At 46.3% G+C, this 12225-nt stretch overlaps 1 protein-coding gene across 2 annotated transcripts in view; it reads left to right on the top strand.

Annotated features, from left to right (window-relative positions):
• NCAM1 (neural cell adhesion molecule 1) overlaps positions 1–12225 on the top strand; it is a 154868-nt gene that overhangs the window by 88074 nt on the left and 54569 nt on the right. For both annotated transcript variants that reach the window (XM_082010007.1, XM_082010008.1), the window contains exons 2-8: positions 5061–5135; positions 6649–6867; positions 7616–7759; positions 8584–8721; positions 9241–9358; positions 10598–10767; positions 11635–11777. In XM_082010007.1, coding sequence (XP_081866133.1) covers positions 5061–5135; positions 6649–6867; positions 7616–7759; positions 8584–8721; positions 9241–9358; positions 10598–10767; positions 11635–11777 — 1007 coding nt within the window. The remainder of the gene's footprint in view (positions 1–5060; positions 5136–6648; positions 6868–7615; positions 7760–8583; positions 8722–9240; positions 9359–10597; positions 10768–11634; positions 11778–12225) is intronic.

Raw genomic sequence — 12225 nt, 5'->3', positions numbered from 1 at the left:
CCTTTGAACATCCAGCCCAGCACCGGCAGTCGGAGTGCCAGGAGGAGCTGTGCTTCAGTACCAACCACTTCTGAGGCAGCTCGAACTTCTTCATATGCTGCCAGTATCTCCTTTTCAGTTGGAGTATAGCGGGACTCAGATCCCCTATATCCTCGACTCCAAAATCCTAGAGGTCGACCTCGAGTCTCTCCTGGTGCCTTCTGCCAGAGACTCCAGGTAGGGCCATTCTCCCCGGCTGCCGTGTAGAGCACATTTTTAACATCTTGTCCTGCCCGGACTGGCCCGAGCGCTACGGCATGAACTATCTCCTGTTTGATTTGTTCGAAGGCTTGTCGTTGCTCAGGGCCCCATTTAAAATCGTTCTTCTTCCGGGTCACTTGATAAAGAGGGCTTACAATCAGACTGTAATTTGGAATATGCATTCTCCAGAAACCCACAACACCCAGAAATGCTTGTGTTTCTTTTTTGCTAGTTGGTGGAGACATAGCTGTTATTTTGTTGATCACATCCGTTGGGATCTGTCGACGTCCATCTTGCCATTTTATTCCTAAAAACTGGATCTCTTGTGCAGGTCCCTTGACTTTACTTTGTTTTATAGCAAAACCAGCTTTCAGAAGGACTTGAATTATTTTCTTCCCTTTCTCGAAAACTTCTTCTGCTGTGTTGCCCCATACGATGATGTCATCAATGTATTGCAGATGCTCTGGAGCTTCACCCTGTTCCAGTGCAGTTTGTATCAGCCCATGGCAAATGGTAGGGCTGTGTTTCCACCCCTGGGGAAGTCGATTCCAGGTGTATTGGACACCCCTCCACGTGAAAGCAAACTGTGGCCTGCACTCTGCCGCCAAAGGGATCGAGAAAAACGCATTAGCAATATCAATGGTGGCGTACCACTTGGCTGCCTTTGACTCCAGTTCATATTGAAGTTCTAGCATGTCTGGCACGGCAGCGCTCAGTGGCGACGTGACTTCATTCAGGCCACGATAGTCTACTGTCAGTCTCCACTCTCCATTAGACTTTCGCACTGGCCATATGGGGCTGTTAAAGGGTGAGTGAGTCTTGCTGATCACTCCTTGGCTCTCCAGCCGACGAATCAGCTCATGGATGGGGATCAGGGAGTCTCTGTTGGTGCGATATTGCCGCCGGTGCACTGTTGTGGTAGCGATCGGCACCTGTTGTTCTTTGACCCTGAGCAACCCCACCACAGAAGGGTCCTCTGAGACACCAGGCAAGGTGGACAGCTGTTTAATTTCTTCCGTCTCCAAGGCAGCTATACCAAAAGCCCACCGGTACCCTTTTGGGTCCTTGAAATACCCTCTGCTGAGATAGTCTATGCCCAGGATGCATGGAGCCTCCGGGCCAGTCACAATGGGGTGCTTCTGCCACTCATTCCCAGTTAGGCTCACTTTGGCCTCCAGCACAGTCAGCTGTTGGGATCCCCCTGTCACTCCGGAAATACAGATGGGTTCTGCCCCTATATGGCTTGATGGCATCAGGGTACATTGTGCACCGGTGTCCACTAAAGCCTTATATTCCTGTGGGTCTGATGTGCCAGGCCATCTAATCCACACAGTCCAATAAACTCGGTTGTCCCTCTCCTCCGCCTGGCTGGAGGCAGGGCCCCTCTAATCCTGCTCATAGTACTCGTTACCCACTTCTTGTAAATAGGAATCAGAAGTCCCTTCAAGAGGATCAGAGGTGAGATCAGCTCTTCTATTCTTTCTGGGAAGCTGCCCACTGGAAAGTGGAGCGACGATTTTCCTCGAGGAACCTGAACCCCCTTTTGTAATTGTTTTTCCTTGCAGCTCGCGTACTCGTGCCTCTAGGGTCGAGGTAGGTTTTCCATCCCACCTCCTCATGTCCTCTCCGTAGTCACGCAATTGAAACCACAGGGTGGCTCGTGGTGTGTATCCTCTGTATCTTCTCTCTTGAACAGAAGAGCGCTTACTCCTAATGGCTGAGACACTGGTCCGTATGGGTGGAGGGTAGGGCATATCCTCTTTGAATTGCCGGAACTCCCGGGACAGTTTCTCTATAGCAGAGACGCAGGCCCGTAGGGACGAAGAGAGACTTTCTTCGTATTGCCGGAGTTGGCCAGCCAATTCATCCACCGTTGGTCTCTCTCCGTCCTTCCAGGCCATTACTGCTCATGAGTTGGCATATGATGATGGTGCACTCCGTACAAACTTCCGCCACATAGGTTGCGTGCAATTGACTTCATCTGGATCTTTGGATGATTGTCCATTGTCCAAGTCACCATAAATCACTTCCAGCACCGCTAGCTCCCTCAGGTACTGGATACCTTTCTCCATGGTGGTCCACTTGCCTGGGTGACATAGAACATCTTCCTTGAAGGGATATCTTTCCTTCACACCCGACAGGAGTCGTCTCCAGAGGCTGAGGACTTGTGCACCTTTTCCAATTGCTTTGTCAATGCCCCCTTCCCTAGAAAGGGATCGCAGCTGCTTGGCTTCCCTACCCTCTAATTCCAGGCTACTGGCCCCATTATCCCAGCATCGGAGCAGCCAGGTGACAATGTGCTCACCTGGACGACGGCTGAAATCCTTTCGCATATCTCGCAATTCACTCAGGGATAGAGATCGGGTAGTTACCGTCTCTTTTATAAGTTCTTCCTCTTCCTCCTCTTCAAGTGATGACTCGCTCTCTTCCCTCTTCCGTGCTTGTGATGGCCCTGCTTCAGAGCACTCTGCCTCCTCACTCTCTTCCTCTGGCTCCTTCTTAGCAGAATCTTCCTCCTCCCTTACTAAACGAGCTGACTTCCGCTTCCAAGATTTCTTCTTTTGTACAGGGGCAACTGATACCGGGATGGGCTGGTTCTCTGGTTCAACTGCAACAGTCTGAGTAGCTACAGTGCCCGCCGTGGGGGTTGGAGTAGTGACAGTGCCCGCCGTGGGGGTTGGAGTAGTCACAGTGCCTGCCACAGGGGTTGGAGTAGTCACAGTGCCTGCCACATTGCCATCAGACCCAGAGAGCCCCTCTCCCCTTTGCACAGTGTTAAATAGGGTTCGGTAGGCATGGGCCAGGCCCCAGCACATGGCAATGATTTGTGTCTCCTTGAAGCTGCCAGGCTGACAGCATACTTCTTCCAAATATTCTGCTAGTTTATCAGGATTCTGCACTTGTTCGGGAGTGAAGCTCCAAAACACCGGAGGTGCCCACCGCCCCAGGCATTTGCCCATGCTGTTCCACACACCCTGCCATTCATAACTATCCAGCCTTGGGGCAGATCTCCGGGTGATATTCTTAAATTGCTTGCCAACCTTAGACAAAACCGAAACAATGTTCCCCAGAAGTAGCAATAGAGGTATTTTAACTACCCAAGGGTGTTCAAAATACTGAAAAATTATTGTGATGAAGGAGGAAATGTTATGATAGAGGGTAGCAAAGGTACCACTCTGCATTTCCTCCATAAAAAACCTTTCAGAGGCAGAAGTATAATTGCTAATCGTCTCCACAAGACTGTAGCCAAAATACAGTAACGGCTTTAGTACAGAGCTCAGATGATACCACATTAAGCTCAAGGTCAGTGCTCTAAAAACAAAATTCACAGGCGAGACATTACTAATCATTGCAGAGTACAGCATCCCGCAGAAACCAACACCAATCCTTAACATGTACAGCAAAGACGAGAGCATGATGCAAATCAAATAAACTGATATTGTGACCTGCAACCGTTATTATCTCAAGCCTCGGGCCCCACGTTGGGCGCCAAAAAGGACTGTCGTGGTTTAGCCCCAGCCGGCAACTAAGCACCACGCAGCCGCTCGCTCACTCTCCCTCCCACAGTGGGACGGGGGAGAGAATTAGGAAAAACCTCGTGGGTTGAGATAAACACGGTTTAATAGGACAGAAAGAAAGAAGGGAACAATAATGATAATACCAACAAAGGAATGTACAAGAACAAGTGAGGCCCAATACAGAAATTGCTCACCACCCCGTGATCGACAGCCCGTCCCCGAGCAGCGATTTCCGCCCCCCCGGCCAACTCCAGTTTATGTACTGGGCATGACGTCGGATGGTAGGGAATATCTCTTTGGCCAGTCTGGGTCAGCTGTCCCGGCTGTGTCCCCTCCCAGCTCCCCGTGCACCCCCAGCCTGCTTGCTGGCAGGCTAGCACAAGAAGCTGGACTGTCCTTGACGGCTCAGCAACAACCCAAAACATCAGCACATTATCAACAGTTCCTCATCCCAAATCCAAAACACAGTCTCACACTAGCTTCTGTGAAGAAAACCAGCTCTATCCTGGCTGAAACCAGGACAGTATTGCTAATATTTTCATCTCTGCAGTAGGAACGAGTTAGGTGAAATATGCCCAGATGAACTTGGAAGCAAGTCTCAGCCAGTACTGTGAAGGCAGAAATCACAAACTGTCAATAGTCCTTGTCAGTATGTACTGGAGGAAATTTCCTTCCTAATCCAGGTATGCTCTGTCTGCCATAAACATCTCTGATTTGCTGGTTGTTTGGACTAGTTTTCTGACTGGAAGATCAGAGTAGGAGATCAAGGAAAATCAAGGACCCAGAGTATGCTAGTGACTCCCACTCTGCATTTGTGATGGTTTGGTAACTGGCGCTTGTGTGACTATAGTATCTCATAGAGCAACAAGAAGTCTCCAAAGCAAAGATGGTTTGTATTTGCTGCCAGGATAGGCCTTTGAGCCAGTTCCATTTTGAATCCTGAGGCATCCTTACAGACTGCTTGATATTCTGGCGTGCACACCAAGCACACTCCTTGGTACTGTAGTGTGGTAGAGATTTGAACATAAATCAGCCCTTTCTAGATCCTTTAATGTGGTTTTATAAAGGACTGGAAACAACTCTGAATGTTAGCAGCTTCTTTTGGCTCCTCAGGGGCCCATGGCACTGTACATTCAGATAAATACTGATAAAAAGCGACACTTAAAAGCCAAGAGCACTCCACACTATGCTCTTCCATTGGATGAGTAAAGGAGCCACAAGGATTGGAAGGCTGGCAAAGCTTTTTCGCTGAAGACCACTCCTGTTGTCTACCCATCTTCTGTGTGCTCATTTCTTTTCCAGCCTCGCTACAAGTGGACATTGTTCCAAGCCAGGGGGAGATCAGTGTTGGAGAATCTAAGTTCTTCTTATGTCAAGGTAAGTGAGAGCTTATGGCATGACTTGTCTCCGTGGTTTGCTATGAAGGTCAGTCAGCGTATTCACTCTGGGATAAAAGCTCCAGTGCCAGATCTAGCTGAAAGATCTCTTGCTCCTTCTTTCTCACATGCCCTTATGGTTTATAAGACTGAGTAGCAAAAGCAACGCGTGCTGTTTACTGGAAACAGTAAATGCATTCTCCCTTGAGAGCTGGCAACAGAAAGCAGATCCAGCAAACAGATTTTAACATGAAAAAACAGGTACTGAAGTGTTGTTTCTAAGCTCGAGCAATAGCCACAACAATGGCACCTTGAATCATTCCACAGCTCTTTGGTCTTTTGAATTTAGAATTAAGCCTGTTATTTTTCCAAATTATTTCTCTAATCAACTGCTAACAGCAGTAATGGGAGTGCTAGGTGACTTGAGAGTTGTTACCTCTGCAACTAAGGATTTTAATGCTGCTGAAAACCTCCATTTCTTGTGACACAATTTAATATTTGTTCAGGCTATCACCTGCCCCAGGCTGTTCTCCTGCACGTGGTGCAGTGCTGATGCAATCCATGTGCCCCAAAAGCGGGTCCTGCAATTTTATAGCGTGTTCCAAATTAGCATCCATGTGTCCTCTTCAGTGGTTCTCGTGAAAGCAGTTGGCCTGGTTTCTAATGGGAGGAATTCGTATGCTGGAGCACTGACATGATAGCATCCTGAAGCAAGACACAGAGCACATAGGTGCTGTCGTGAGGTCTGGGAGCAAAATGCAATCAGAGAACCACACTTCCTCAGGAGCATACTGACTGGGAGAAATAATGAGGTTATGTGATCCAGGAGTGCTTAACTGCAGAGTAAGTTGATAATGTTTTAAAAACAAAAGTATACTCTGAGCAAGTACTGTTGTGATACTTGCATTCAGAAAACTGTGGGATTAATTAAAGCCCCTCCAATAATAGGAGTTTGTCCCAAATAACAAAGTCACACTGAGGAATGCAGAGATGTGAGCTGCAAGAAAAAGGCAGCCTGGAACCACTTAATAACAATTCTGATTTGCACTGGATGCAGCAGGAGGTTTAAGCTGATCAGTGCCAGAACTGCTGCTACAGCAGTGTCACCATTTTGGTATGCAAAGTAGCCCAGCCTGCAAATACAGGTATTGAAAATACAATATTTTTATATTATTAAAAATAAGCTGAAGCAAGAAGAGGTGTCTATTTCTCAGGCTGATCTGCGTAGTGGAGGGACTGGGACATGGGATCCCAGGATGCACAGAAGGCCATTCTGGGCTAAAATGAGTGTACCCCTTTAGATTATAAAACCAACCTAATATCGTTTTTGCAGGACAGCAGCTGACCATTCACAGTGCTGTGAGAGAGAATTTTCTTTGCTTGCTTCTCAGGTACCAGAAGCCCTTCCCCTGGGTCAGTCTTCTGCATAGTGCTACTGGTTGTATTTAATTTCCTCTGTGCAGATTTCTTGGGAACTCATTTCAGTTTGCTCTGTTTTCTTTTATTGTCCCTAGTGGCGGGGGATGCCAAATACAAAGACATTTCCTGGTTTTCCCCTAATGGTGAGAAGCTGACGCCGAACCAACAGCGCATCTCAGTGGTGCGAAATGATGACTTCTCCTCTACCCTCACCATCTACAACGCCAACATTGATGATGCTGGCATCTATAAATGTGTTGTCAGTAGCGTGGAGGAGGGAGACTCCGAGGCCACCGTCAATGTGAAAATTTTCCGTAAGAGAGCGTCTCCAAGGCTATTTTCTGGTCTTCCTTGCACATGTATGAGGCAAGATTAGGGAGGCACCATTTTACCTTCCTAGAAAAGGCTATTTTTCAAGGGGAAGGAGGAGAGTGAAAAGAAAGGGGATGTTAAGAAGATGCAGCCATCTCCTTTATTGGTTTTGAGGGAAAGTGAGAACCCAGGACCTTGACTCGTCAGGGCATTACCATCATACCATGTCTACTGCTTAAATTCTCCTGAAAGACAGGAGAGCCAGGGGTAGAAGGAGAAGATTCTAGCACATCATAAGTGCCTAGGAGGAGTACGTGGAGAGAGCAGCTTTTGTGGATGACAGACATGCTATGACATAAGACTTCTTTTTCAGTAAAGAGGATAACACATTCAAAAGGGTTATGATAAGCTATCAGCATGTTGTCCAGCAGAGCCATGATAGCAGCTCCTCCAGATAAGAAGCTGAACAGTTCCAAGTTCACGTTTTCTCTTTGCAGTGTGGACAAATCGGTGAGCTAGGTAGAGTATAAGATTTGGCCCACTGATATGCCTGGGAGGCAGGGCTGGAAAATGGGGTTGCTGTGTTGCAGTGCAATGCGTTGAGTCAGGCACTCCTTTATCCTCCCCTCAGGAAGGATTTCTAGAGAACACATTCTCTGGGTTTCTTTGGTTTCCTCAAGCTTGAGTCAGGAGCACAGCTTGAGGTGTGCCAAGAAAGCTGCAATGACTTTGTCCTTCCATTGTTTACAGAAAAGCTGATGTTCAAGAATGCTCCCACTCCTCAGGAATTCAAGGAAGGGGATGATGCTGTGATCGTGTGTGATGTGGTCAGCTCACTGCCTCCTACCATCATCTGGAAGCACAAAGGCAGGGATGTTATCCTAAAAAAAGATGGTAAGGCACAAGATGTGTCTTGGTGCTTATCCATTCAGGACTCAAATCAGGCTTATACAAGGGGTTCAGGAGAACAAAATGGTGGTGGTCACAAGGCAAGAGAAAACAATGTGTACCTAACACTAGGTCTTAGGATGTGAATTTAGTTATTCAAGGTGCTGTGGTTTGGTAATGGCAGGACAATAATATTACCACAGAAATGGCCATCAGGCTTTGACACCATAATAGGCCAAGGAATGCTAGAAAAAATTTTCAGATAAAAGAAATGCCATCAAATAGAAAAGCTGCATGTTGTGACACCCTCCAGTCTTCCTAAGGAAAAGGGACTAAAAGCTCCTTGTAAGAACCTTTCCCTTTCTTTCAAAATGCTGCAGACTGTCATGCCCCGAGGGGCATTTTACAGACAGAGGGGACTCCAGAGCCCTGAGCATTCGTGCCTCAGCTGAGTTTCCCATGTCTGCTTGTTGCAGGCACAAGGGAACTGTGGTAAGGCTTGAACTCTGCCACTATGGGGCAAGTTTCAAATTGCTTGTTGTCTGATACTAATTAAATGTAAATGTGTTTATGTGCATATATTTATCTGTTTATCTCTCTGTGTGTACTTACTATATATAGCACCAGAGCAGTTTGCCTGCTACCCACATCTGGTTTCTTTCTTGGCAATGTCCAGTTACTGCAGCGTCTCCTTTTAATGATGGGAAGGGAAATGTTATTACAGTAAGCCTTGTGTCAACCCAGAAAGGGCAAGGAGAGGAGAATAACCTGTTACCTGCAGTGAGCTTTCCTGAGGATCCTTGGATGAACCTTCCTTTTGTGTTTTCTAGTTCGATTTATAGTCCTGTCCAACAACTACCTGCAGATCCGGGGAATCAAGAAAACAGATGAAGGGACATACCGCTGTGAGGGCCGGATCTTGGCTCGTGGGGAGATCAACTTCAAAGATATTCAGGTCATCGTAAATGGTGAGCAGCTTAGAGGAAGGCTAGTACAGGCACAGGGTATGTAGCACCTGCACTCCCGGCTGCTGATGGAAATGTTACTTTAGATTCCTACTCACAATTTGCCATCAGCTTACTAATCTTTCTCTGTTGTGTCAAATAAAAATGTCCATAAAATTAGCTGACAGTGTACCATATGTTTACAGGAAATTACCATATTACAGGAAATTATCATGTCAGGGGAAACCTTAAGTGTCTTATGACTTAGTGAAGTATTGATCTTGTTGGGACTCTAAAGTGATTTGTCCACAATACTGATTTTCTGTGTGTATTCCCACCCCTGCCCTTTTTTCCCTGTGCTGATTGCTTTGGAGAGCTCACGCATCAAACCTGTTGATTGAAACGTGTAGGTGATGGCATAAGGGTTTGAATAACTAGTGACATCTGTGTGTATTGCAGAGATTTACAGCGAGCCTTCCAGGGCCCACTCTTGCTCACATCTTCTCTCCTTTCTAACTTGAATGTGGATTCTTTCTCTTCTAGTACCGCCTTCTGTGCGTGCCAGGCAGAGCACTGTGAATGCCACTGCCAACCTCAGCCAGTCTGTCACCTTAGCGTGTGATGCTGATGGCTTTCCTGAGCCAGCCATGACATGGACAAAGTAAGATGCTGTGTGCGATGTCCTGATTGTGTGTGAGCGTGGACGTTTTCACCAAGGCCTGGAAAAACAGGCTGGAGGGAAAGCAACTTTTTAACTGGAATAAGATTAATTCATTTTTCTCAAAAGACAAAGAATGGCCTTGTAATGGAATTGCAGTTAGCTTCTGTTCTGGGTTAATCCCAGTAGGCAGCTAAGCACCACACAGCCACTCGCTACATGCTCCCCAAGTGGGGTGGGGAAGAGAATCAGGAGGGTAAAATTGAAAACTTTGCTGGTTGAGATAAAGACAGTTTAATAGATAAAACAAAAGCGGTGCGGGCAAACAAAGTAAAATAAGGAGTTCATTCACTGCTTCATGTTGTTAGGCAGGTGTTTAGCCAGGTCAGCTGTCCCAGCTGGATCCCCTTCCAACTTCTTGTGCACCCCCAGCCTACTTGCTGGCAGTGGCAGTGTGAGAAACAGAAAACCCTTTGACATTGTGTGTATACTGTTCAGCAATAGCTAAAACATCATGTTATCAATACTGTTTTGGTCACAAACCTGAAACACAGTACCATATGAGCTCCTATGAAGAAAATTGACCATATCCCAGCCAAAACCAGCACAGCTTCCTGGAAAAACAAGAATTGCAGTTAAAATAGCTATTTTTCACTGTCCCATTGCATCCTCTGTCAAACTGCAAATAGCGATGAAGCTTCATGTTGACCAGACCTGACCCGTGGGTCAGTTTATTATCATCTGTTGCACTGGTGGGGAAACTTAGGCAAAAGTGTTTGCTGAAACTTACATTTGTCATGCCAGGAGATCTGCATCTAAAGTCTTTCTCTTCATTGAGTCTAAATTTCACTTCCAGGCATTGATACAGACTTCAGGTATACTGTTCTTGTAATAGTGTAGCCTTTGAAGCTTATGAGGACAAGTTGTAATGTAGAAAAAGCTGATCACAACTTGTAATACTGCTTTGATATGCAAGGACAGAAGCCACCTTTATTGTCTTGTGTATGGGCTATGATGTGTGTCAGGAGGTGAAAGGTTCAGCTGCTAAGACCCCTAAGGCAGGAGGGATTAGGAATAGATCAAAATGTAAGCTTTGTAGCCTATAGGGAAAGGTGGTGGTCCTTCTCAACCTGAAGAGTTTCAGTGTAGTAATGCAGTTCTAGCATTAACAACAAGCCTAAAAAAAATAGCCTTTGATTGCTTCTCCTCCCCAACATAGCCAGTGTGCTTTGTGCCCTGCAGGGATGGAGAGCCAATAGAACAGGCCAATGATGAAGAGAAATACAGTTTTAACTACGATGGGTCTGAGCTCATCATCAAGAAGGTGGATAAGAGTGACGAATCAGAATACATCTGCATTGCTGAGAACAAGGCTGGCGAGCAGGATGCCACCATTCATCTCAAAGTCTTTGGTAAACATGCTCTTGCTGTCTCTCCTTTCCAATCCAGCTGGCTATTGGTAGCTCAGTAGTGCAAGCTGGAAGCAACCTTCTTATCCCAGTTAATGCCTGATGTGGCTTATCCAGTTCTTTCCCAAGTGATGCTGTGCATCTCTGATATCATGCTAAGGCAAAACAGATTCTGTGTAAGTGTCTTGAACAGAAGCCAACGCCATTCTGCTGCTTCTCTTGATAAAAAATTCACCCCTGTGTAAGGGGTGGTGTGAGATTCATATGCTATTTGAAATATCTATTTTTCAGGCCCAGAGAGCTGAATCCTAATCCAGCCAAAGCTGCCATTAAAAGGGCTTTAGCACTTCAGTGGGACTTGCTATAACCTCGACAGGGAGGTGCACTCCACCCCACCACTGTGTGAATGACTTCAAACTTGCAGGAATAAATCAGCAGCTTTCCTACCTTCCATGAATTTGGGGGTGTTAAGGAATATAATTCTCCCTGTCCCATCCCTCTGCAGCCACTTGAGAAAGCTGCTTATCAAAAGGCTAATGTAGGGCAGAGAAAGTAGACAGTGAGGTGGAAGACTTCAGCTGATTATCAAGGACTGATCATTTGTACACTTAAATGGGTGCTACTTCAGATATACCCTCTTCTATTCCTTTCTTGGAAGCCTCAGCTGTAAGCATGTGTAGAAAAGGTCTTCTAGTTCTGCAAGGAGCTATCCTCTTCTCAAATGTCACTCTGCCCCCTTCCCCATATGGCAGTAAACTTCTGCCAATTCAAAAGCCTTTTTTCCCCAATGTTGCTTGTTTCAAACACTGCTGTTGACAGGCAATCTTCATTCTGAGCACCAACTGAATGAAGGTTGCTTTTTCTTTTCAGCAAAACCCAAAATCACCTATGTGGAGAATAAAACAGCCATGGAGCTGGAGGATCAGATTACACTGACCTGTGAGGCATCTGGGGACCCAATCCCTTCCATCACTTGGAGAACTTCTACCCGGAACATCAGCAGTGAAGAGAAGGTATAACCCTTCCCAAAACCATGGTCTCATTTGCTGGGATCAGTGCAGCTTGTATCTGCCTGCCTCTGCTGATCTGGAATGCATTATAGTCGCACGCAGATGCACATGGAAATCATGGTGATTCCCCTCTCTGTAATGAGAACACGTGCGGTCCTGCACAGACTGTCTGCCAAAGGTTTAGCTCCACAGCTGAAGTAATGCCATAGGTGTTCTTTTGAACAAAGAGCCATCTCAGTTTATAACAACTGAGGCTATGCTTTTTAACTCCTGCTGATATCACTCTGAATTGAATTAATTTGAAAAGCAGTAGGCCCTGGACCCTTTTCAGAGGAGTTTCCAAAGGGACCTACAGATGCAGGAAGTTTGTGAACAGGTTTTTCCCTTCTGTTTCCAAGCTGAGAGGTGGGAATGAGAACCCTGATTCCAGAATTGTCTGTGCTGTTGTCAT

Source organism: Phaethon aethereus (genome assembly GCF_964289735.1).
Source record: "Phaethon aethereus genome assembly, chromosome: 23".
Lineage (NCBI taxonomy): Eukaryota > Metazoa > Chordata > Aves > Phaethontiformes > Phaethontidae > Phaethon > Phaethon aethereus.
The sequence above is the reverse complement of the archived record's forward strand: the minus strand, read 5'-3'. Positions and strand labels throughout refer to the sequence as shown.